The 27,215-nt window shown below is 47.8% G+C and overlaps 1 protein-coding gene across 3 annotated transcripts in view; it reads right to left on the bottom strand.

Moving 5' to 3' along the window:
- Nucleotides 1-27,215, bottom strand: part of LOC144729428 (FERM domain-containing protein 4A-like) — a 232,428-nt gene that overhangs the window by 51,433 nt on the left and 153,780 nt on the right. For all 3 annotated transcript variants that reach the window (XM_078609705.1, XM_078609706.1, XM_078609707.1), the window contains exons 8-11: nucleotides 14,117-14,200; nucleotides 11,074-11,139; nucleotides 9,792-9,849; nucleotides 8,234-8,320 (exon numbers count right to left, since the gene is read on the bottom strand). In XM_078609705.1, the coding sequence (XP_078465831.1) occupies nucleotides 8,234-8,320; nucleotides 9,792-9,849; nucleotides 11,074-11,139; nucleotides 14,117-14,200 (295 nt within the window). The remainder of the gene's footprint in view (nucleotides 1-8,233; nucleotides 8,321-9,791; nucleotides 9,850-11,073; nucleotides 11,140-14,116; nucleotides 14,201-27,215) is intronic.

Below are 27,215 nucleotides of genomic sequence, written 5' to 3'. Positions count from 1 at the left end.
CTTACGACGTTTCGGCCACAACGCAAGCAGCCGTCCTCAGGTGAAGAACAGGTCTGTCGAGAAGACAGAGACTCTGTTCTTCACCTGAGGACGGCTGCTTGCGTTGTGGCCGAAACGTCGTGATAATTATTTTATGTTTTATTTTTATTATTTTATTATTTCCATTCTACGTGACTTTACCGAAAGAACCAAGAAGATGAATTCCTGCAGTCACGAAAGCTTTACATCGAAATTTGTGAACCTATCACATTTGGGCGCAACGTTCCGTGCGGCCATCCGTAGGGGCGGTTAAGAAAACTTGGGCCCAATTTTTTCACGCGCCGTGAAGGGGGATATCGAACTGGCAACCGCGCATTACAAGATAACAAACAAAAAACATTGATCCTTATAATGTACATGCTCACAACATTTCTGATGGCGAAATAACTGCTGAGAGCGAACACGAAACCTGCCTGTCAGCTGTGATCGCAGAGCAAAGCGCTAAAAGTGGTTTCATCGCACTACTCAGCTCGTAATACGTTCATAACAACCACGAATAGAGAATCTCTCTACCACACGATTGTATCGGAGGATTTTTTTTGTTCTTATTCAAAGACTTTGTCCGGTGAAACAAACAATAGATAGCCAACTTGATTTGCTGCCCCAACGAATGGAACCGACTTTAGTTTTGCTTAACCCATTCAAATGCAACTTTACAACTAAACCTGTCATTATTATTATTATTACAAAAGTGTCACTGTATCAAGAGTAGACTGCAATGGTAATGTTTACAGTGCAAAAAATAAATAATATCGAATGCAATGACTCACGACCACTCGTCCATATGCCAAATAACAGATAAAAAGTTTACTTTATGAGAAACGTGTGTCGGATGCCTCTGTTGAGTCAACTCGTTGACCTTTTTCCAATAATGTTTTGGTTCAACACATTTATTTCTCTTGTTATTAATTCGAGTTCGCCGACAGTGTGTGTGTGTGTTGTGGCGAGAAAATTTAAAGCCCTCCGACAGCATTTCAGATATTTCTTGACGTAAGTCTGCGGCTGTCGGAGCGCGCGAATCTCCACACGGGTCTATGCATCTCAAACCAAGGGAACCACACGGTAACGCCATTCCCGGCTTCAATAATTCACCGGGAGCATTCACACATTCGCCAAAAGGCTGCTTCTGAAGCCGTCCCCATCCACTGTCTGAACTCACCAACCGCGACACGAAACACTGAAATAACCACTGCTGATCAACTCCCCAGCAGTGTAAAATGACGAGAGAGCTGTACGCAGCACAAGAGTCACCTTATCTCTTCCCAGGACCCCCCCCTCTCTCTCTCTCCATGGGGGCCGGGGAATGTTAACGAGGGCCCAGCATGGCCACGAGTTTCACTCGGCTGCCCACAGCCGGCTTCGACGCTGCTGCTGGCTGCGGCTTTTAAGCGCCGTGCAGATTTTTTTTCCGCTTACGTTGCACTCGCCCACTCGCCTGCTCGCTGCGCGTGAATGCGGGGCTGGTGGCGAGGTTCTCTCGCTCGCCCGCCCGCCCGCGTTAACCCGGCGGCTGGGAATAACCGGAGGAAGTGAAGACTCTCGGGCAAAGTTTGTCTTGTGCGCGAGCGATCGTCCCAGCGCGTGAAGCCCCCCCCCCCCTTTGTCCGCCCCGATCATTAGGACACACAGGCAAGTAAGTGATGATGGCCTGAGTGCATAGCGCAAGTAACTTCGATCTCTCGCCCCTCCCACCCCCTTTTCTTTTTGGCTGCCTCGAGACCGAATGCAGTGCACCTGGCGGGCGATGATGCGCGCGCGGCCTCGCTCTTTGCCAATGATTGTGGGCGAATTTGAGGGGAAATGGGAGGAGGAGGGGTTTTTCAACAACGGGTGGTTAGGCCAGCAATGGAATGTGTGTGGGACTTGAGTCGAGGACAACGGCCTGTTTACTTACCCTGCATCATCTACGCACATAACAGTAGTCCCACACGGTTAGGGTTTGCCACCTGTGAGGTACGAACAAAATCCGGAGCGTATATATCACGTAAAAGAAGGATATTTCACGATACCGAAAAAGGGGGAGAACGACATTTAAATGAATTGTCACGAATGGTGTATTATTACGCAACCGATTAAAAATAAATACTTTTAATGTTTGGAAAAATCAAGAACATCTTCCTAAAAAAAAGGACAATCCCGGGAAAACCCAGGATAGGTGGAACCCCTACACTCGCAGAGGAATCGCGGTGGTTCCAGCGTTAAGGTTTCGTGCCGTTATGTATACTGGACAGCAGAGTGAGGGCAGTCTCGTTGAAAGTTACAGGCTCATTAATCAAAGAGTAGACCCTCAATAAAAAAAAATATAGCGTGCTGGGCAGCTGTGATGGAGTTCACGGGGTCATTTAATAAAACCTCTCCTTTAAGGCTCCGAGACGCAATAAAATGTGCTGTTGAAACATTGTTAATCCTGCTGTGCATTGCTTCTTGCTTGACTTTAACCCACTTCCCTCAACTTCCGTCCCATCGGGAGCAAATCGCTACGCGGTTTAAGATACACAAGAACCACGTGTAAGACTTCCCCCATTACAAAAACTAGCAAATAAACAAACGAGGCTACGAAACGCCATCACACCGGCTACACCCGTCCGGGGGGAGAGAGACGGGCACTCCGCACAACACGCGTGGTGTGGCCCCAGGCTTGAGTTCCCTCACTCCGCCGTGTTTGTACAGGCAGCCTAGCCAGAGACGGAGCTCCACACAAAGAGGGGGAAAAAGTGGGTTCATTAATGGGATTCCGAGCGAGGCCACGGGTGAGTGGAGCGGAGAGAGAGAGAGGGGTGAGTGGATGCTGTGTTGGTTGTAGCACAACGATCCAGGATTATGCGCTGCCCCAGGTGCAGAATGTGTACTTCAACTGAAGCACGGACGGTTACCCCCATCTTCATTTCTTTGTTGAAAACTTTTTGTTCTTTGCCGATGACTTGTTTCTCCACAAATCTGGCTGTCGCCTGACGATGCTAGTTGCAATCACTGGCGAAACGTCGCACTTGAATTGTAAATGTTGTGGGTTTACTGTTCAACACATCGGTGTGTTGTACTAGTAACAAATTGGCACGTTCTCCTTACGTCACAAGCCTTAAGAGTTGGCTGTGTCGGGTGGTTGCGGCTTTAACGACACATTTATATTTACGCGATCTAACCCCAAAAAAGCCTCTATTATGGATAACTTTCTGTTTGTTTGTGCTTTTTTATTTGACGCCCATTTCTTAATTTGTTTATTCATTTTAGATATTCGCTTGGTAGTAGTAGGGTTTTCATTTGCTTGGTGTGTGTACGTGCCTGTGTGTTGGGCTTCTTTCGCGCCGTATGTATATGGGATTTGGTCCTTATATATATCATTCATGTACAGCGTTGTGGGATGCTGTTGGCATGAATGATGCTATATTAAATGAAAGTAGTATGATTATAAACATGTAAGTCGTGAATATCTGCTACGCCTCATTGCAATACAAAGCCATTGAACAATCAACAAATATCGTTGAGATTTCTGCTTTCCGGCAAAACTAACGCCTCTCTCATTCGCTTCACACTCCAACCTCTCCTCTTAACACACAATCGCCACTAACAGTAGTACTACAGCGTGGTTGGCATGGGCCCTGGTGCGAGGAATTAAATGCCCCCCCCCCATCCAATTCCACCCCCGCCTCCCAGTTTCGTAGTCCGAGGCCGTTGCACTCGATAGCCTCACCCTCTTTTTGGCGCGTGCTGACAGCCCGATGCCGAGAGGCACGCGGATAAACCCACGCAAAGTGCGAGCCACCCCCCTTTCATCTTCTTGGTTCTTTCGGTAAAGTCACGTATAAGGGAAATAATAAAATAATAAAAATAAAACATAATAAAATAATTCTCACGACGCTGTCTTTCCGACAGACCTGTTCTTCACCTGAGGACGGCTGCTTGCGTTGTGGCCGAAACGTCGTGAGAATTATTTGATTATGTTTTATTTTTATTATTTTATTATTTCCCTTCTACGTGACTTTACCGAAAGAACCAAGAAGATGAATCCCTGCAGTCACGAAAGCTTTAAATCGAAATCCAACCCCCTTTCTTGCATCTCCAGCCATTTCTGTGGCAACCAGGAGGAGGGCAGAGACAGGCGCCGTGATATTGCACAGGCAGCACTCGTCCACCCGGCACCGCTGTGTGTGTGGTGGGGGGACCGGCGGCGGTGGTGGTGGTGGGGTAATGATTAATGCAGAGACCCCCGCTGGGATAAGCTGGCTTTTGTTCACACGCAGACGGCAGCCGTCTTTGACCCATCCAAACCCTCAACCGAAAACCCCAGCAAAGTCCAGGGCCACCCGCCCCCGCCTCCCCTCCCGCCCGCAACAACGCTCCCACACACACGCAGCAGCAGCAGTCACCACCACCGCGGTCTCTCGTCCCAATCTCCTGCAGTGACTAAGTAATCCGAAGCATCGCACGCGCTTCACTGCAGAGCCCCCCGCAAACTGCGGGTCGTCACGGCGTAGGCATGCGGCAGGGATGTGGTGCCGCACGTGAGTGATGGTGATGAGCAAGTGAATTTCCTCCCACCGTAATGTCCCGTGGCGGAGGAGCGATGTCTACCACGAGCCTTGCTTGCTCTTACGCCAACGATAAAATATCCTTCGTGTAAACCAATGCGTGGCTTGAAGACAATTAATCGAGTAATTTTGAGTCAGGAATGCAACGATAATGCTCGTTTGGGAATGCGGCCTTTGACACGCTGCGCAATCAACCTGGAAGAATTTCAGCGGCCCGCTGTGTATTGTGTTTATATACAACACATTTGGGATTTGGTTGTATTTACGAGACAAAAAACGTGCAAAAGAGCAAAGATAAAAAAAATGCAATGTAAATTTTAAATAGGTGTAGAGCCGTACAATTCAGCTAACGTTCTTACCGCATTCTAAAAGGAAGGAAATTGTGGCTTTAAAAGGCGGCCGTAACAAATGTTTACACTCAAATACAAGTACGTGCACCGATGCCACCGAGCTCAGTTATTACAGGTTATGATTGATCTTGTGCAAAAGACACGGCCCTCTGGGCCCAATGACTCGAGTGTCGTGACCCGTTGTGGAACGTGTGCGTGCGAGGAACACGTTGGGGTTCACGAAACCCAAAAAAAAGAATGGAGAAAAAAAAAATACGAGCGAATGCAAAGGTTTCCAGAATGACCCGGGCGAACGCGCTGTCCGTTACCCGCGCTGGAATGTGAGTGTCCCATTGCAGGCTGCCCCGAGGACGGTGACATTTCAAACGCGGGCAGGAATCAGCTTGGCCAGACTCCCCCCCCCCCCACTTTGTGCGAGTCAAGTCGAGTCGATTTATTTTTTCTGTTAACGCATCGGCGCCTTGCTGCCACAAACCTGCCGCCCAGAGGCGCCGTCGCATCATTAACACGCGTAAACATAAACAATTATTCATAATCAACGTTTTTGGGTTTAGATCGCGTTATTTATAAATGTGTCGTAACCCTCCACCACCCGACACGGCCAATCAGTAAAAAAGTGTCACGTTGACAAAAGACAAATTAGTTCACTGCTTTAGCCCACCGGTGTGTTGAAGCGCGAAACCACAACATTTACAATTTGAGTACGACGTTTCGCTGGTAATTGCATCCAGCATCATCGGGCAATTCGCCAGAATGGTGAGGCTCTGCTGTCTCCCGTTCTTATATAGAGCAGCAGCAGGGTGACGTCATCATTAACTCATTAACTCATCAGGTGCAAAGATTTGAGGGGGGAGTTATTGTAATTATATACTAGATTAGTAATCAGGCTATTGTTACGATGCGAGTTGTGGCTGCGAGTTAGTTTGTATGTATGTGCGTATGCGAGCGTATAGAGAGCTGTCTTGTTGAGTTGCGACTGTGAGATCCTCACACGATGCAGCCTGGTTAAAGCCAGAATGGATCGTAGGCAGTTCATCTTTTATTTTTCATTCCAGCGATGTAGGTGTTTCTATAAATGGGTCTACATTTCTGAAGCACAGAGAATGAAAGGCATAAGTGTGGTTGAAGAAACCTGGGGCTACCACGTGGAGTGATAGACCAGGCAGCTTCCACAAAGTGTTACGTGGAAAATAAGCCAATGCTCAACTAATCACAAGCTTACAGAGCTGTGTTGTTGCTTTGCGACTGTGAACGCAGTGATGGAGTCGAGTGTGCGGATTGCCTCTGGGAGGGTGTTCCAGAGGTGTGGTGCTGCAAATGAGAAAGATCTGTCCAACCCCCATTGGTTGTGTGTTTGGTTTTGGGTGGTTGGGGGAGGAGTGCTTAGCGTTGAGCAGCAGAAGTGATCTGTTGTTTTGCTTCACGTGTATGAGGTTTCTGATGCAAGGTGGAGAACGGTTGAGTATTGCTTCATATGTTAACAGTATGATTCTGAAGTGTATTTCTCTGGATTACAAGGCACTCGGGAAAAGTACGGTGCACCGCAAACTTGTGCCCGGTGTTAATAAAGTTTGACTAATCGAGTCACGCGCGCGCACACACACACACACGCCTACCAAATTCTAAGACGTGTCCTCAACTCTTGCTTCAAAATGCAAGAGAAATGTGTGTGTCCTATACGCCAGAGAATATGGTTCTACTACTCCCGCTGCTAGAGATCTCCACCGACTAGCTCTTATCGATTTGTTTGCCGGGGGGAAGAAAGAAAAAAAAGAGAGAGGAAGTGAGCAAGTGGGGAGTGCATTCGATCGAGAGGTAGAATTAATAAGTTGCGAGCAACTATGTGGAGCTTTCCATTAGCAACACAACTCGTGTCCCGGCCAGCAAAAGCAGACGCGGCTTACGTATCGCATCAGGCGGCCGTGCGAGCCAGAGTAAATTAACGTGTCTTCGAGTTAATGAGCGAGTGTCCGAGTGAGTGATTGAAGGAGCGGGAAAGCCGTTCGTCCTCACGTTAATGTGGCAGCGAGTGAGTGAGTGAGAGTGATTGAGAGACTAAAAAAAAAAGCTGCAGGACTAAGAGACCGGATGACAAGTGATGGGGAGATCGGTGGCACAAAGGTGATGGGTACGACAAACCCCAAATTGCGAAGCACAAAAATTCTACTTCTCCGCAATCAACCCCCTAACTCCCACGTGACACGCAGGAGCCATTTTTTTTACCCTGGGACACACACGTGTTTACAATTAAGCCCCGTTGCCATGGCTACAAGATTGTGTCTTAACTCGGGCATCTGCAAGCGGCTGAGAGCTAAGATTCCCTTTTGCATCGCAATGCCGAGCGCCTTGTTGTCAGACGGCGGTTGTCGGCGAGTGAAGGCCAACTTCAGGCAGAGGTTCCCCTGGTCCCGAGACTGTGGTCCGCTCTCTCTCCGAGGCCCCGCGCAACAAACTCGTTTTCGCCATCGCCCAAATACGGTGCACCTCTCGGCCCGAATTAAACAGTCAGCGTCACCCTCGTGAAGGTGGTTTGCGTTTTATTCTGCGAGTTTCTAGAAATTAATGCCTCGATTCAATCGTTATAGAACTCGGTTGGGCTTACGTTAGCTCTCCTTTAATTATACTATGTAACAATAACAATAAGACATTTTATTCAAAAAATACAAGTCTCACTCAATGTAAGACCTATTATTTAGGAGGTTCCTAGCTTTGGATGTGAACGATGACGTGGGAAAGAAACTGGAAGGAACCCACCACGGATGAGTGAATAAAACTCAAAATACCGCACAGATGGGTTCGCAAACCCACTTGCCGTGCTGCCATCTGTTGACCACTTAGAAGCCCAGTGGCTTCGGCTGTACGACGGATGAGTGAGTGACCAACCAGCCCCTGTCTCCACGGTGCAAGATCGTGTGACGAAACGTTGCATGGACTGTAGGAGTTTAGCGATGCATTAAATCATCGACGGAGATCTCTTATTATGCTCAAGATGCTAGCATTGAATCGTCAGTGTAAGAAGTGATCGTTTCCAATGTGTACGAATAACATGCAAAGTCAGTGCTTGTGTTACATTTGGGCAAATGGAGGAATAACGACATGGTGAAAATAAACAGAAGTGATTCTTGAACAAGATTGTGAAAATTCAGCGAATTGCTGGAAGGCTGACTCATTGTACGACTCATTGTACGAGTCAGTCTAAATGTGCTCTATGTATATTCGAGTGTTTTACTGATATAAGAATCAGCAGTTTACCCGAGGCAATTTGGGTCTTAGCAACAGCAGCTTTCGTACGCGAGACACGGGGTGGTATGGCCGTACCTTACGTGGCTTGAGTCTGTCCTGGTGGTCGTACTGAGCAATGCCTCTTGTGCTGAGGCCCAGCCACCAAGGGAGTCCCTGTTTGTCCTGTTGACGGGGGGGCAAACACACAGACACGTGAGCATTGGCTACGTACGGCGTGAAAGAAGTTCAACATACAGCGAGGGAAACAAGAATTTGATCCCCTGCTGATTTTGTACGTTTGCCCACTGACAAAGAAATGATCAGTCTATAACTTTAATGGTAGGTTTATTTGAACAGTGAGAGACAGAATAACAACAACAAAATCCAGAAAAACGCATGTCAAAAATGTTATAAATTGATTTGCATTTTAATGAGGGAAATAAGTATTTGACCCCCTCTCAATCAGAAAGAGTTCTGGCTCCCAGGTGTCTTTTATACAGGTAACGAGCTGAGATTAGGAGCACTCCCTTTAAGAGTGTGCTCCTAATCTCAGCTGTATAAAAGACACCTGGGAGCCAGAAATCTTTCTGATTGAGAGGGCGTCAAATATTTTTTTCCCTCACTGTACATACAAAAAAACCACAACGTTCCCCCGTATAGTCTTCATAAACTGTTGGGGCAAGTGCTGTTAGCGAGCACCTACGAAGGCCAGAAGGGCACACGAGGGGGTGGGTGACCAGCAACTACGCCCAGCCACCTTTGTCTCCCTAATGGCGATGTTTACACACAACACACTAGTGGCTATGTTTACGCACTGCACCCGTTACTCATTTGAGTCTGCGGCGACATAGGGGAGGCCCAGGACCAGCTCAGATAATCGTCACCGGTGTTGGCCTCGAGCAGGGATCGAACTCGGGTCGCCAGATTCGTAGCGCAGTGCGCTAACCGCTTCACTACCGCTCCCCATACCATATATTATACGTGTGCGCACACACACACACACCGCACGCAGATGCACACAAACGAACACACACAGCCGCATGCACACAAACATGCGCACCACCATCACAGCATGCAGTGTGCTGTGTCTGCAATGGGGTATTCATCATAATTGAGAGCAGCAAAGTGCAGTGTTTTATAATTCAAAGAAGCACAATTTGCTCTTTGACTAGGCAGGCACCGGAGCAATATCAGGACGGGATACGGGACCCGTGAGGAAAGGATGGAACTGTTTTCCGAGAAACTAAAAAAAATCGTCAACATGTTCCCCCTTGCAGCTTCAGAGAGCAAAGGTCACAAAATGTGAGAACCTATTAAAGTCAATTAAACGCCATCTGCCGGTTGTAACGGACGGGTCTAGTTTTCGATTTAAAGCTTTCGTGACTGCAGGGATTCATCTTCTTGGTTCTTTCGGTAAAGTCACGTAGAAGGGAAATAATAAAATAATAAAAATAAAACATAATAAAATACAATTCTCACGACGTTTCGGCCACAACGCAAGCAGCCGTCCTCAGGTGAAGAACAGGTCTGTCGGAAAGACAGCGTCTGTCTTTCCGACAGACCTGTTCTTCACTTTATCATTTCCCTTCTACGTGACTTTACCGAAAGAACCAAGAAGAAGGGTCTAAATTTGCCACCTTAGCGACGGACTCACCTTCACCGAGTAGTAGTGAACTCCGTACGTGGGCAGCAACTCGACAACGCTCATGTAACTGGGGGGGGAGAAAGAAAGAGAGAGAGAGAGAAACAATCAGCAGAAAGAGGAGCCTCTTCGTCGTGAGAAAATGCCGCGGGGCAGAGCGAGCGGCCGCTGCAGAACACCGCACGAATCTGTGGGCTCTATTACAGGGGTGAATGCACTTTGTCAGGGGGGAGGGGGGGGGAAGCTATTTTTAAATTCCCTCCTGGCAATCCATACCCGCCGGTGCCTCTATCCTGGTCACGACTTGCCATACGACCCCTTTGTCCGCACCAGGTTCGTAGAGGCGGCTTGCATTTGCGACGCCTTGAGCGTGCAGTGGAACTTAGCAAAACTGAATAATCCAAAATTGTGCCCGACCATTAAGCTGGTAAGTATGTTAAAATTGCAAAGCAGTTTGGGGCTAATGGGCAGAGACTGGGGAGGGACGGAGGGGGTGGGGGGACATTGATGTAGGATCAAATGCTTGTGATTTGGGGAGTTTCAACAAACACAGGACTGCAGAGTGGATTGCTATGCACTTTGTGCAACATTACGACTAGAATATTAGTCCGTCACAGATGCGGCAGCAGCAGCAACAACATTGGCATCAGAACCGGTGGCGTGGGTGTCTGGAAACCCCCAAACTCTTTACATACGAGACTCCGATATCATGGAGTCTGTGCTTTTTCACTTCAACAAGCTGACAAAAATGCTGATTGCACCGATTGGAAAACCTGCAGAAAATGCACAGTGGCACACAAAGTACTGGGCTCAGGAGTGGGTCAGTAGTTAGCAGGAGCGTACATTTAAATACAATATTACTTAGGTTTGTTCAAACGCATGTTAAATAGGGGTTGTCAGTCGTACGCATAGTGTGGCAACGATAAGATATTAATAGCATTTAGCAATTAATGGGTCCCTGTGCATTTCTAATGTAGCCAATCACCAACAGGAACCATTCACTAGCCGGATACTTCGACTTCCAAAGGGTAGCTGCACCTCTCGTCAAACCCCCCCCCACCCCCCCCCACCATGTGGAGCTGCCTGATTTTTAACACAGCACAGATGGTCAAAGAGTTGGGTGCCAGCATAGCTGACCTGGGTTAAGTTTGGGCGATTCCAAACGGAGAGAGGGGGGCGTGTGGAGAGTGTGGGATGGAAGTGTCAGCGGCGTGAAATTGGTTGCTGGGCTGGCGGGTAGCCTGGACATTTAAAGAAAAAAAACAGAGCATTCGGTGCGATGATTTCAGCTTACTTGACGATAGCGTGACCCCGAGTTTGACTCTTGAGCTTCTGGTAATTTTTTACGACCTCATCCTCGCTGTGAAAGGGAAGGCACAACAAAGTCAGGGCCAGTGAACTCTCCCTGCGACGACGACGACGACGACGACGGAAGCAGAGACAACCTCGTAAAAATTCACACTTCTATATATTGTTTTTTATTGGTGGCGACATCTGTGCATGTCATTCCTCACGAGCCAGCGCTGCGTATTTTCCGCAGATAAGCAGGAATCCGCGTGAAAGTAAATCGATGAACGCAATTTCTCCGTCTGTCCGTTTGACCCGGGCAACATTTTACTTGGAGCTAATTCTCCTGCGAAAGTGATTGCGCTGTGCCTGGCTGTAATCAACAGTAGGCAATGGTTCACAATTACTACAAACATTTAATGTTGGCTTTAAGTGAGAATGCGGTTGAGTGATTATTATTGTAATGTATCCCCTTTGCTTTGCGCTTAACACCCGGGGATGCCAACATGATCCACTTGCACACATAGATGTAATTACATATAGAATAATTAACTGCTTCCAATATGCTAAATAAACTCAAATGAATGCGATACATTCTGCTTAATTGTAATTTGCTTTGCAGCATTAAACGTTTCGTTTGTTTAACGTCTTCATATGCAACTGCATGCCGAGTGAAGATAATTGCACCATTAAAATGGAAGTAAATTAACACACATATAATAATGTAACATTCCAAAAAACATTTAGCTTTTAAAAAAGCTATAAACCACGAGGTAATGTAAAAATACATATAAAGTGGTTTTCCAGTCAGTTGAAGTCAGCATTCATTCCCCATTTACAGCCCTGGGCCAGAGGTGAAATTCCACATTCCTCTGGCAGGGCGAGTCTTTCCATAGAAACATAAAACCTTCTGGTTGCGAGCCACACTGCCACTGTACCACCCTGCCGGATTATATAAACTCATCCTCATTGCAATTACAACTCTTTCTCAATCCACTGCTGTTATTGTATTGTCTTTTTGTTTTACCATACTTCACCACACTGGTCAGTTGCGGTGAATTGAGGCACCCGGGACCAGTTCAGACAGCACACACCACCAATGTTAGCCATGGCTGGGAATTGAACTCAGAATTCCGGATTCATAGCACAGTGCGGTAACCAACTGCACCACTGCCCCCCCCCCCGCCTCCATTATTAATTGTTGGTCAAGACACTGTTGTAGGCGGGCCACCTACAACGCCGAATGCCGCGAGGGTCATTTGACCATACTTCACCGCGATGGCATTAAAAGAGAAACAACCGTAAACATTAGCGCTCGTGGTTTGTTTTAATAAACACCCACCCTCGGTGCCCTTTCGGTATGATCGTAGGTTGATTGGCGCTCCCATGGCGCACAGACCAATGGAAACATTTACCCCGACAGGCCTGGCCACAAATCCCACCCGCGCGCAGGAATTCCAGCTCACCCCAACCGCACAACGAAGTCAAAGCATGTACAGACAGCATCTCTCGCGCAAGAGGGTACTTATCTGAAAAATCAGACCGCAAATAACCCCCGCCTTCGTTTATTTCTCCATTTGTTTCACGGCAAAGCCGCATTGGTTACTTTCAGCCTTTTATACTCGGTGACAGTCACCGACGCCGTAAATTGTTTTGCGAACGCACACGAGACCACGATTAGCCCCACGTGTATACCAAACAAGCACACGGGCTTGCTAACTTGAACACATGTAACAACGTTAATACATTTGTAGCTCCCTCGGCACACGGACCAATGGCAACATTTACTGTCAAAACCGGCCACTGCTTCAAAGTGTGGTCCAAATGCCCTCTCAGTGGGCGGCCTTTCTAGAGCTCCCTCTAATAGAGGCCCCTTCCACCAGCAGGTGCGCGAGAGGCAACTGCAGGTCTGCACCTTTTCCCTTTTGTAAACGCAATTGTGTCTATGCGTTTGCTTTTTTTTGTTTCACCCAAGGATGAAAACTGCGCCTTGATTTTTTTTGTCTTTTCTTTTTTAGATTTCACTTTCAGCGAAACCGAAACGGCGGCACGTTCACGCCAATGCCGCTCGCCACGCGGTGAACCTGCCGAGCGGGCGACTTTTATTTTCGAAAACAAACGCCGGCGTTTCCAAGGGAACGCTCCTTCCCCACATCTGCCACGTAGACGGGCGATTTTGTGCCGTGGAACTGGGCGAACGGAGAGGGCACGGTGAAGTGCGTTCTGCCTCTCAGGAGGAGGAGGGCGGAGGAGGGCGGAGGGGAGCGCATTCCCACGCCCACACACGGCCTCCGTGTTCTTGCGCACTGAAGCCGCTCTCCGGCCTCTCTCACGTCCGCTGAGTCGTGGTTGGGGGCGAGGGGGGAGTGCGCGCGGGGGGGGGGGTAAAAGTATAAAAACTGAAAGAGCCCGATAATGGCAAAGAAGAGCCATTGTGTCAGCGTTTTATACGGCCTTTGTCGCACCGTTAATTGCTGAATACATTTCGGCTGCGTTTGTTCGCCTGCGACAGCCTCGCCTCGCGCCGCTGCAACCGGCGAGGCTGTAGGAGGGCAGGGGAAGAAGCTGTGGGAGATAATGACGACGACGTTGGCGGTGGTGGTGGTGGTATCACCAGGAGATGAAAAACATGGTTAGTGGAACAGTAGGGGGGGGGTGGGGGAGAGTGCGGGGAGGTGCAGGGAGATAGGGGGGGCTTAGTGCCTTCACGGCTCTCGTACAATACCACAAGAGCGGGAATTGTCGCGGCAGTTTGCAACGACAACACCAACAACAACACCAACAAAACAACACCAACACCAACAAATGAAAGCACGAGGTCCAGATGGGAAGAATGTCTTTTTGGTGAGATGGTGACATTCGCAGAGCCTCGGTGAGCGCGTGCACAACGAAGCAGCCGCACACCAGGGCGGCCGCCCACCAAGGGGGCCTGTGTGCTAGCACGGTCGGCTACGTACGGTGCGAAAGAAGTTCGACACACGCACGTACACGCACATAAGTGACGACCGAGCAGAACGTCTCTCGCTGAGCTGCTGCAATGGGCAACTCACCAGAAGGTGATGGAGGGATGCTCCTTGAGGGTTCGCGTTGGGAGGGCCGACAGCCTTTTCAGCTCATCCTTGGTGACATCATCACTGTGGGAGAGAGGGGGGAGTGTGAGAATGAGTATATCATTATTTTAATAACCGTTACGATATATACATGCTAAATCTACTTATGGAGACATGTCATAAGGCCAAGAAGGATACCACAAAAACACTTCTTTAGCCACTTCAAAAGGCTTGACTCGTTACCCAACACATTCATCCTTCGCTCCCGGTGAATAGTGCTTCGCCACACGTCAGTGTGAACTGATATATTAAAAAAATAGAAAAAATTTGGGTAGCAGAGCAGAACCAGCTGGAATTGCCCCCCCCCCCCAACATTTACAAAATAATATAAAGCAGCACTCCGGTACCATACATCACAGCACTTGATGTCAATGCACGCCCATGTAATGCATTCGCCGTGTTAAATAATCCACGTGTTTCAACACACGTGCACACACACACACACTTTCAGAAGCGCACATGCTCACTTATTACGTCCACATGTCTTTACGCACAAGATGACTGGGCCCTCGTCCTAATCACTCCAATGCAGTTTTCTTCCTGTTGTTTGGCCGTATAAATGAGCTAATGAGTTCGTAATTAGTTTTATACATTTGGTATTCACGCCATTGTCAAAGCACGACGGCTTTGATGAAGGTGCTATCCTTCACCGTATAGTCCCCCAATGGGGGTGATGATACTATGCGGTTTTACCAAACCAAGAATATTTGCGGTGACTTTTTAAATTTGGACCATCATGCGGGCACACACAGCCTACCCTCGTTCACGAAACCAAACTCCGACTCAAACTAACAGTGGTGACGCAGGGTCAAGCGCACGTTTAGCGCCCGACAACATCAACCAATGCGCAGTGTTCATTGTTGTGCCGCTTCCACCTCCAGGCATGAGCTCACGATGGGTCCGCCATGGTGAGAAACAACTTCTCGTGGCGAGACCTCGGAGAGCAGCACTTGGGGGGGGGGGGGGGCAGTCACTTCCCCTCGAACCTCCGGAATGCCAACCTCACCAAATCTACTTAAAGCAAACGTGCGAGCGAGCGGACGGGCGGTAGTAGTGGGTCCTGGTGTTTTTGCCGCAAGCCGACTGCGTTGTCCGACACGTCGCAACGGCTCTAAATTGATGCTCGCTGTGTCCCCCCGCTAACCCCCCCCCTCCGCCGCACGGCCGTCACGCGTGTCCAATTTCTCCAAAATGTCATCGAGCGAAGGCAGCCCCTGCCCAGGGGTTTGGACAGGGAGAAACCCTCCTTCGCTCTCTGAACCGCGCAGCTGCTGAAACAAAAACTAAAAAATTGCTGCCAATTGCACACGACAGTTTTCGAGTTTGAGTGATAAAACAATCATTGTAATTCACAACCCCCCTTTTGTCAATCGACTGTTTGGGTTGTAAGCCTCCCCACACTCCCGGTTTGACCTTGCTTCACTGATCTGCGCAGTGTGGGTTGGTGAAGGGGCAGGGTCCCTTGCGTTGGGTCAGATATCGTTGGAAACTAACGTTCAGCCGAGACTGGGAATGAAACCCGGGTCGTGGGGTTGAAAGTGCATGACACAACCACTATTCTATCCTGGCACCCCGGATTGTATTGAACAATGTTAACGTATTAAGCACAGCTAAAACTATCACGTAAAATGAGGATTTTCCACTTCACTCGAATTAATTAAAAACCTGAGAATGCAATAAATAAAATGTTCCGTTTGACTGGCACGCGACAAACACCTCTACGGCAGGGCGTGTGGGAAGGTACAATGTCCCTCTTGTGGACAGGAGGTCCCTTTAAAGGTTCTCAGAAGCAGTTCTGTGATAACTCCTTCGTATGGACTGTTCTCGCGAGCACGGGGTCACGGACTGCACGGTGAGGGCCCCGAATGGGCAAGTTCTTTGTCTCGTGATTTGAAACCGACAGCAGAATCGCAATGGAATTGGAAAAAGACAAAAAACAAATGGGTCAAGGCATTCAATGTGTCCCCATATTTACTATAAACATAAATGTTCCGCGTACAATGTACGATATGCATGTGCTGTGCACAAAAGGCTTTTCTATAAAATTCTCGAATGCTAATTCAAATTAGGTATAGTAATACTTCACTGCAATTCATGCCATTCATTGTTTTTATAAAAAAATCATGAAATGTATACTAATCCCATAATGACTGCACCTTGATTGCGATAACTGATTTTGCTTTGTTGACAGACATTGGCACAATAATGCAGTGTGTGTGTGTGTGGATTGGCTCCGGTGTTGTTTAATAACTCTCTTGGCCATTTAAGAGTGCTATTTGCATCTGTGCCAAGTGAATGTTTCTTTTAAGCCAAGCAAAGCGATAGTTCAAAATTTAACCACGGCACACAAACAAAGACCCCCCGTATAGCCGAAACAGACTGTTGGGGCAAGTGCTGTTAGCGAACACCTATCAAAGCTGGAACGGTACACGATGGGGTGGGTGGTCAGCACCATGCCCGGCCGCCTTTGTTTCCCCAGTGGTGACGGTTACAAATTGCACCACGTACTCATTTGAGGCTGAGTCGACCAAAGGGAGGCCCAGGACCAGTTCAGATAATCGTCACTGGTGTTGGCCGTGAGCGGCAATCGTACTCGGGTCGCGAGGTTCGTAGCGCAGCGCGCTAACCGCTACACCACCGCTCCCCACACACAGACACACACAAGCGTCATTCTTTAACGCTTCGCAACACCTCATTGCACGATGCTCTGATCATCAGCGCAGTGTTGTGTGTTGAGGGAGCCAGATGACATAGTGGACGACAGGACGGTGAGACAGACATTACAATGCTACTCTCTCACCTCCAAATCCAAAGTTCCCTGGCTCTAAATCATGTTCCTGCTGCTGCTGCAGCAGCTGTGCAGGGAGACAATGTCATGGGCAGCTACGGTGGTGGGATGTTAACTACCTCGCCTGGTATACAAGAGGTCATGGGTTCGATCTCAACCCTGACACATGTATATTTCGAGTTTGCATGTTTTCGCCGTGGTCGCGTGGATTATTCTCCGGGTCCTCTGATTTTTCCCTCCACATTTAGAAACGACGCGCGTTTAAGAGCATTTGGGTGCTATAGATTTTCACGTGACGAGCAACTTCGTCGAGTTATTGTTTGTGGCCAGGTCGCTTATGAGCTAAACAGCTCAGTGGGGCCTTACCTGGTAAAGTAAAAATTGTTAGCTTGCCATCCTCTGTTTTGGGATCTTGCTATGACAAGCGGCCCACGATGTGCACTGGGTCTTTACAATGCAATTCGCCAGTAGATGGCACGATTTGCTGATGCCGCACTGAAGAGCTGTCAGACGTTTACAGTGAGGGGTGGAGCAGTGATTTGTGCACCGTGCTGTAAACCCAGTGTCATTTCCAGCCACGGGTAAACGTCAGTGACATGTGAACCGGTCCTAGGCCCCCCTCCCCTCCAAAATCCCTCACACATTCACCAGCCACGCTGACCAGCACGGTAAAGGAATGATCAAACAGCCACTGGGGGGGGCTTCATCCAGCAGTGGATGGACAAAAGGCTGTAACGGGTTTGGGAATCAACTTGACAACATTTTTGTAAAAATAATGGCTTTTTCTGAGCACTAAGCTACCCAGCCACCACGCTAGTTTCATGGGCATTCAAAATAACGCACTCCCCCACCACCCACCCGGAATTACAATCCATTTGCGCTTTTCGCATCGTATAACGAGCTCAACACATTTGCATCATCCCGTGTAAAGTCTCTGTCAATCAACACCGTAGTAAGCTCCCAGAACGCGGAGTGAAACGTCCGACGCCCTTGCCAAACGACACGCGGTACCAACTCGACGGATACATCAGAAAACGACGGGGGGGGGGGGGCGGGCACGCATTTTGTTTTTGTTTCATACGTCCGGCAGAGAGTGTTCGTCGCGCGTCTATCAGACCAGTTTTTATTCCTCAGAACTGGAATGCGCCGATTGAAACTTCCCACACTCAAGAAGCCAGTTCGCCCGTAGGTGGCTGCACTACTTTCCAAGCTCAGGACGTGAGCGGTGTCGGCTCAAGAGCTGTGACATGGTATTATTAGCCGGCCCTTGAGACACGCAACCACCCCGCAATATAGGTTTCGCGGCGTTAGCAGCCGGCGGTTAGCGTGCGGGGAAGATGGGGTGGCCCTCTTTGGCGGGTGTGTGTGCGTGTGTGTGACGGAGTCGGCGATGGTGGGAACTTGGTACGAAGGCCACGCTCGCTGCCTTTAAACAAGCAGGAGTGGCCCTGTGCAAACCAGTTGAAAGCAGATAAAGTGGAGCCTCGGAAAATAAAGGTGCGGGGGGGGGGCTAATAAAACAAACAAAAATTAGGGGCCTGCATTAGCAGGACTTGGCTTGTGATGACAATGTTAACAAGGGGGCATTTTTAAAGCGATTTTTTTTCGAAGAAGCCACCAACAATGAATGATTCTCATTATTCTCCATTGAGTGAAGAGACATTTAATGTTTCTCTATTTTACTGAAAATATGTTAAGTTGGCAAATATTCAAATATAAATACAATCGATAAATCTGAATCAGAATATCTATTTATACGGGACGAATCCCATGAGCTGTAAAGCTCTTTTTCACAGATGTCCAGTAGAGGCGGGTCAGAACGTGACATGAAGACGTGGCCATAAAAATATGAAGTTATTGCTAATGATACACGCAACAATTGTTAATTCCTTTGCATACATTTTGATTTCATGTGAATTAATTCACCCGTAATTATTTTGCCATGTCAGCATTGGTGGTTTAGTGGTATAAATCTCGCCTGTCACATGGGGGGGGGGGGGGGGGGCTTGGTTTAATGCCTGGCAGAAAAGCACCTAACATTGCCCCCTCTTGTTTCCGTACCAATCCTTCATATTTATCCCAAACATATATTATCGTCCCAATGAACTCACAAATGACGGGATAAGCAGCCGCGACATTTAAACTTCTCGTAAAGGTACCCCGGCTGCGCTAATTTGCCACACTTGAGAGGTTTAGTTGGCGCGTGCCACACAACGTGCGGGAACGGCGTCCGTTCGCCGGAGGTGTCACCGGAACACGAGTAACACCGATCTCCCCCTCCAACAGCGAACGCCAGCGGCATTCCGCCACCTCTCCCGCCCCATTGGCGTTGCCCCGAGCTGTCCCCCACACCCCCATACAACCTGCCACCCCTGCCCCCTACCATCGAGTGCAATCGATACACCGGTGTTTTCTTTCTGCTTTCCTACCCGTGCATTCCCAGCACGGCGGGGACGGGAACAAGGCAAACACGGCGACGAGAGGCTGCGGCGATGCAGCTGCCGCTCGCTCGACCGGACAAGGTGACTTAACAAGAGCTCGATTGTTGCGAGCGCGGCTCCGGTGCCCGGCACCACGTGGCGCACCGTGGCTCAGGTGCAACGTGGAGAACGGCGAATGTGCCAGCGTGAGCGATTGGTATTCCGCAGCGTCTGCACGATAGGAAAAACGCGCAGCGCCGCTGCCGCTGCACGAGCCTCCCGCCGGATTGTTTGGTCGCTACCAATTCCCACGTACCACGTGGCAAAAAAAGGTCCCACGTTGTAAAGTTGACTTGTATTTTTGTTTATAGCCATAACAAAACACTGACACGATTAAAATACGATGTCATTGTCTGATGTGTTCATTGAGACTCTCAGTCTGTTGATGTGTCGAACTATCTGACCTACAGCTGTGTAAACAAACGCTCAGTGGATGACAAAACCAGTCAATTCTTTACGTTTTGCTCGTATCGCAATGCAATAACGCACGTGACACGTTATCACTTGTTGACTGATGGCATTGCCGATTTTTTAAAAACTAAATTATGTAACACCAGCTGCTTATGATAAAAAAACTAAATCTTTATAATCTTCTTAAACAATATTGTGCATACATATTAATATATATTTTTACTATTTTTCATGTTACAAGATAAAGCCCACCGAGGTATCATCAGCGACCTGGCCACGTATGATGATAGCTCATAGAAGTGGCTTATCTGGTGCGGGAATTTATAGCCGCAGCCAAATAATCTCAGCACATGTTTTGGAAATGCGGAGGGCAAAACCGGCGGACCCGAAGAAACATCAACACGACCACGGGGAGAACACGCAACCTCCAAACATACAAGCGTCGTCAGGGTCGGGATTCAACGCACGACCTCCTGCAAACCAGGCAAGAGAGACAACATCTCGCTACGAACACACATGTACGTGAAGAGATGACTCCCCCCACCCACCACTCCCCCCCCCCCCCCCGTAAAAAAAAGAGATCTCTTAAAAAATAAAACAAATATGAATGTGAGCCGCTCAATTGCACCAACAAAGGCCGCTTTGTCCCGTCACGCTTGAGCTGGCTTTTGGGATGAATGCACAAAAAAGCTGAGGAAGGGGAAGAGCAGGAGAGGGGGGGGGCAAGCACAACCCACAATAAAGCGCCAGAGCCATCTCCACGGCAACAGGCCTTGACCCTTTTCAGTACCTGCGGCCTGCTCAGGAGAGGGGAAAATGTTTAGGGAAAATTTAGAAAAGAGCTCTGACTCTGTGTGTGTCTGCGTGCATGCACATTGTGGGGAGCGATAGAGTAGCGGTTAGCGCTACGGTGCACTACGAACCCGGCGACCCAAGTTCGATTCCCGCTCACGGCCAACACTGGTGACGATTATCTGAACCAGTCCTGGGCCGCCCATAGGTCGACTCAGCCTGAAATGAGTACCTGGCAGAGGTCGCAATTGAGTACCCGATACCCGTACCCTACCCGATACCCGGCTACCCGTACCCGGCCGGGTACGGGTACGGGTAGCCGTTTGCGACCCTGGTGCGGCCGGGTACGGGTACGGGTAAGGAATCAAAATCCGTTTGCGACCTCTGGTACCTGGCGTGGTGTGTCGTAAACATCGCCACTGGGGAGACAAAGGCGGCTGGGTGTGGCGCTGGCCACTCACCCTCTCGTGTACCTTGCCGGCCTTCACAGGTGCTTGCCCCAACAGTCTGTCGAGGCTATACGGGGGATCTTTGTCTTTGTTTTGTTGTGCATGCACATATGCGAAGTGTGGAGGGGTAATCCTGCAGACAAAATATAATGGAGCTCATTGTCGTTTGTTTGGGGGATTTGGCGATGACAGTGGCCCACAATGGCCTAATTTGTCCCATGAGGTCATTGGGTCTTTGTTATTTATTTGGCAGGAGTTCACATGCATTTCCGCTGCACTGCAGTATTATCAGACATGAACAAGATGTACAAGAGGTGGCGCAGTGGTCTGTCCACCGCGCTACGGGCTCGCCAACCCGAGTCAGATTCCCACACACGGCTGACATCAGTGACGAATATATCTGAACCCCGAGTCGACACATCCTTGAATCTTGATATAAAGCTTTCGTGACTGCAGGGATTCATATTCTTGGTTCTTTCAGTAAAGTCACGTAGAAGGGAAATAATAAAATAAAATAAATATAATTTTATTGTTTCCCTTCTACGTGACTTTAGCGAAAAGTAATATTATTTTATTATTTCCCTTCTACGTGACTTTACCGAAAGAACCAAGAATATACATCCTTAAATGTGAGTACTTCGTCCGGTGTGTAAACATCGGTGTTGGGTGGACAAAGGTGGCTGGGCACATAGTACTGGCCACACCACCTCTTTGTGCTCCAATAGCACTTTCACCAACAGCCTAAAAGTCTGCATGGGGAATCTATTTGCACATACGGGGGGGACCTTTTCTGCTCTACTTTGCATCCTTCGACGTGAAAAAAAAACCACTCGCAGAGTCGATCTCGAATGACCTATCCCACACCGCATCCATCGCCGGGGCTGCCTTCCGTCACCGTGCGGATCTAATTAAGCCCAGTGCTCAGCCGTGCTCAGGAAAGTGGACACGGCAGCAGTGTTCGCTCGCTGTTGCTGCTGCTGCTTCAATGCCTGCCCTGTACCTATGTTGAACTTCTTTCGCGCCGTACGTAGCCAGCCACGCTAATCGGAGGTGCTCTGGCATCGATCATTAAAGCCGTAAATACTGAAATAACACGAACCCCAAATTGCCTCGCGCTTCTGTTAAACGTCCATGTCACCAGCGGCTGCGTGGTAACACGGTTGAGCGCGCACACACACACAACTATTCCTGCCGCCAATTCCGTCATTGCGCTTCCGAGCAAATGGAATCGCTTCCTCTGTGTGCGTTGTTTGTTGTTGTTGTTGTTTTCTTTCAATCACGGCCGCGGAGCTGATGCACCAAAGTGGGCCAGCATCGGAGCGCACGCCCGTCACCCCCTTGTTGAAGTTGCGGTGGATAAAGTGTTTTGACGTTTCTTGAATTGAGCAAGGTCATGAGAAGGCCGGGGGCAGAAGCAGAAAGAGAAGCAGAAAGAGAAGAGTGAATTTTACCCTTTCTGGCAATTAAACAGGAGGTGGTGTTCAGATCCATAAGACAGGGTTTTTTGTTGGGTTAGATCGCGTAAATATAAGTGTCGATAAACCCGCCACCACCAGACACAGCCAATTAGTAAGGTTTGTCACGTTAACAGAACACCCTGTTCTATGTTATGGATATTGGTCGCGAAAGCCCACGTGTTAAAAAGGTGTCAAGGTGTTCATAGACACCTTTTGCAAGGCATCAAGTCTGTGCATTAACCACACGCAGTGCTTGTGGAGAGCATGCCAACAAACTTGCTCTGGAAGTACATGCATTGTTTTTGAAACTGATCGGCCTACACCTATTTGGTGTTTGAACATGTTACCACCAGTTCTAATTTTACATACTTTCATCCTGGAGAAAAGGTCCTATGATAAAGAGAAGTGTTTTTGACCGAGCAGTGTCGCGGTTGAACTCAATGTGGATGAGATGAAAGAGTCAGTACGGTAGTTTGAGCCTTATCCTTAAACTTAAAATCTGAACCTCTTTCAGACGACGTTCTCCCCATCGCCACGAGTGCATAAGGGGCCTTCCATAAATGACGTCACGCGATTTTGGACGATTTTTGACCCCCCCCCTCGTCACACGGCGTCACAAAAAGTCAGACCCCCTCTCAAATATGACGTCACAAAGCTTTGCCCCCCCCCCCCCCAAAAAAAAAAACATGCTTCAAATCGCTTTAAACTATTGTCATTGTAGTGCGTATTTAATGTGGCGCTGCACTCTGATGTTGTAGGAAAAAAACATTTATTAAAAGTATATTTAATTAAGTAGAACGTGTTGTCTATATTTATTTAAAGTTGCGCATTTTGATGTGACGTCACATTTCTGAAACCCCCCCCCCGCTCGTCACACATCGTCACAAATGTCTGACCCCCCCCCCCACCCTAGGTGCGTGACGTCATTTATGGACGGCCCTTTATTGCTGAATTGGTTGAGACGATCGACTGACAGATGACTTTTTACTCAGCAACACTGACTTAAAAACGTGTCTGCGAGTCTCACTGGGGCACACAGGTGGTGTTTGACTTTTGGGGCCCTCTGCAGAAAGCAACCGTGTGACGGCCCAAGTCACCGCATCACTTTGCATTGTATTCGCATACGTGATGCACGTGGGACTTCGTATGTACGTAGCCAACCGTGTCGATCGTAGGTGCGGGACCAAAGCTCCTGCACGATTGATTCTGGAGTTACATTACGGGAAGGCAGAAGGGAGTGCATACACAATCCCACGTTGCCATTTACTTCTGTGCTACCCACCGTCGCAAATCCACGCCGATCGCCACGGAAAAGTATGGTTAAAAAAAAACGTCCACGATCCACATGCCATAGGCACGCCCTCATTCAGAAGTGGGTTGACACTAGGGCTGTGATGTCCATTCAAATGTATTCCATAAATCTCTAAATAACTATATTTCCACATTTTGTACAGCATATAATAACGAATTGAATCATCATATGAATTTGAATCTGACGCTCACTACACATGCATTGCATAATGTGTGTGATGATCAATAATGTAAAATTATGAAAATCGCATGCTAACATTTAGGCTCACAGAGTGAATCAAACTGTACAAAACACATAAACAAATGAGTAATAACACGAACAAAATGTAGGGAAAAGAAGAAAAAATATATTCTTTCTTAAATTTAATCGCGCCCTCAATTTATACAAATCATCAAATTGCCCGAGTGGTTAAATCGTTACCATTCTCGTTCCACCGTGGCGAGATGTTAACTACCTCGCCCGGTATACAAGATGTCGTGCATTCGATCCCAACTCTGACGTCTGCTGCTGTGTATTTGGAGTTTGTTTGCTCTCACCTCAATTTATACAAATCATCAAATCGTTCGAGTGGTTAAATCGTTCCCATTCAAGTTCCACCGTGGCGAGATGTTAACTACCTCGCCCGGTATACAAGATGTCGTGCATTCGATCCCAACTCCGACGTCTGCTGCTGTGTATTTGTTGTTTGTTTACTCTCATCGTGGTCGTGGATTTCCCCCCGGGTCCTCCGGTTTTTCCCTCCCCATTCAGACACCTTCGTTTAGATTATTTGGCTGTGATAAACTTCGACATGGTAAGCCACTTTCGTTAAGCTATTTGTGGCCAGGTCGCTCCTGAAAAACAGCTGCCCAAGCTCAGCGAGCCCTTTCTGGTCAAATAAAATTTTAAAAAGTTTAGTTTACAGTTTAATTAAAACAGACATGGGCCCTTTTTCAAGAAATGAATTGCCCGCACAATCGACAGCTACACCACACCGCTGTTCCACACGAGTACGCCAAAGGTGCAAACATTGGACACGTTTTTTTGTGCGTATTTTGCAAAGTGTTTCAGGTGGACACTGTCTTGTGTTCATGAAGCAATGTAGAGATTACTGCTACAGACACAACATAAACTACCATAACGTCGATCATTAACACTGCCTTATAACAGAAACATATAATAATGGCCTAAAACTGTCTACTCTGAGAAGTGTCATTGCTGATTAGTGTAGATTTCTCTGTTAAAATGTAGTGATAATGCTGAATGATTATTTATGCGTGTGGTTGTGCACCACTTCAAATTCAGTCCCTTCATGTTTTTATTTATTACCATCGACATTCCTCAAGGACCCACCGTGCAAGATTCACCTCGCTTTTAATGGTGTGATAAATTGGTGATCTACGGCATGACGCTAACACTTCCCCGCGTGTCGAATGTGGGAGCCCCCCCCCCCCCCCTCTTAAGCTGCGAGGCTCCGTGGTGGGGCAGCAACACCTCTGCGCGCTGGTGTCACACAGGAAGACGCTCAACAGCCCGGTGTCCATCCGGCACCCCCCCCCCCAATCGGGACACGCGCACGCACGTATGAACAGAACTCACATCGCATACAGCTATGCCTTTATTTCCATTTCACGTAAATCCCTTTTGACAAATGCGTTTTCTGAAGGTCCACTCCGTCTCCCCCTCTTTCTCGCTCGCACAGCCGTTTAATCGCTCACTCGCATGCACCTATCCGTGCAGCCATTCAATCTCTAGATTGCTCACTCACATTTTTCCTCACTCAAATATTTAACCATCCATGCACCCATCCATCCGCCTGCTTGCTCACTCACTCACTAGGTTTTTTTTTCCTTGCTCATGTTCATTCTCTCAGAGTTCGTATACACTCATTCCTCTGGCTCTCTGTGTCACTCTCTCATTCATTCTTTCCCTCCCTCATTTCATTTAATTCTCTGCTGCTAGGCCACACAGTGGTAGCACAGCAGGATACTTATTTCAAGGACCCTTTTATGGAGTTGTTTCTCACTGCTGCTACGACGCAATTATTTGGTCATGAATAGGGCCAAAAGAATCCAGCAGAGGCACATAATTACTTAAGAAAATTTAGTTTTGGAGTAACTGAGAGAAGGAAAAAAAAGGCAACACGTTGCTTTACACATTTACCTGAATTAAAATCTGCCAAAGAACCCACTTTCAACTCCAAAAATGAACAAAATTTAATTAACTTGAGCTCGTCTCTCTGCCAAAATCTGTTGGCTCCTGCTCTGACACCATGCACAATTTGACGACGGCCAATTTTTGCAAAGAGGGTTGCAAGATTATTAATGCCCGTTAGTGACCGAGATAACTCTGTACACAATCTCCCAAAACAATATCACACTGACATTCTGCAAGGTCCCTTCGTAGGGTTGCCAGCTGTCCTGTTTCCCCAGGATAATCCGTCCTTTTTGAGGTGGCTGTCCACAATATATTTAAGTCTTTCCAAGGACATCATGAGTCCTGGTTTTTGTCACTTGTGTAAAAGTACACGACTCAAGAAAATGAATGTACAGGAAGCTCTCCCTTATTTTATATTGTGAGATATTATTCCTCCCATGAAATGTCTAATGTTTTTGTATTTCAGAGGTGGCAACCCTATCCCTAGAGCACACTGGGTAACAGTATGAACTCTGAACCTGGGCCTACAAGGCAATTTCCCTTCAGGGCCAACATTTGAGCTTAATAATGCTCTTGTAAAATTTAGCATTTTATAAGTTATATAAGAAATAAAAAAAGCTTAAAAAGTAGTTCATAATTATGAATGCAGTACTAGCAGCTTTAAAAGATAGTAAACAACCTAAATAAACATTTTTTCCCAAGAGATCGTGTGATTATTTACCTCAATTAAGATTGTCATTTGTAATTCAAGACTTCCCCTGAAGCCTTGGCCTATGTCTAGGATAACAGAAAGCATGCTCAGGGTCATGACCTCAGCGTTATGTTACCTGCCGCCTCGAAGCAGATAAATAACCTTTTTTATTGGAATGGTCCATGGCTGCAGGTCAGAGGTCAACTATCAAAGACAGAGTGGTATGCTGCCATCATCTTTTAAAACAATTAACAATGACCAGAAGGAAGCTTTCCATGATTTAGACAGGACGTTTTTTTCTGCCTTTCCTCTTATTAAAACTCACATTTTTTATACAAAAAAGGGCTCTTAGTAAGTTTTTTTTCTCCAAATCTGACAGCACGAAAAGCCAATTCATCTCTTACAGCCTTCTAGATCACAGAGGCGACAGCTTTACTGAGCAAAATCAAATTTTTTTTGCAGTCACTTCCTTGAAACAATTTGATTTCTTTACCCCACCCCCCACCCAGCCCTCCACTAAGAC

This window comes from Lampetra planeri, chromosome 32 (genome assembly GCF_965212315.1).
Source record: "Lampetra planeri chromosome 32, kcLamPlan1.2.h2, whole genome shotgun sequence".
Taxonomy (NCBI): domain Eukaryota; kingdom Metazoa; phylum Chordata; class Hyperoartia; order Petromyzontiformes; family Petromyzontidae; genus Lampetra; species Lampetra planeri.
This window is presented reverse-complemented; position numbering and strand designations above follow the sequence as displayed.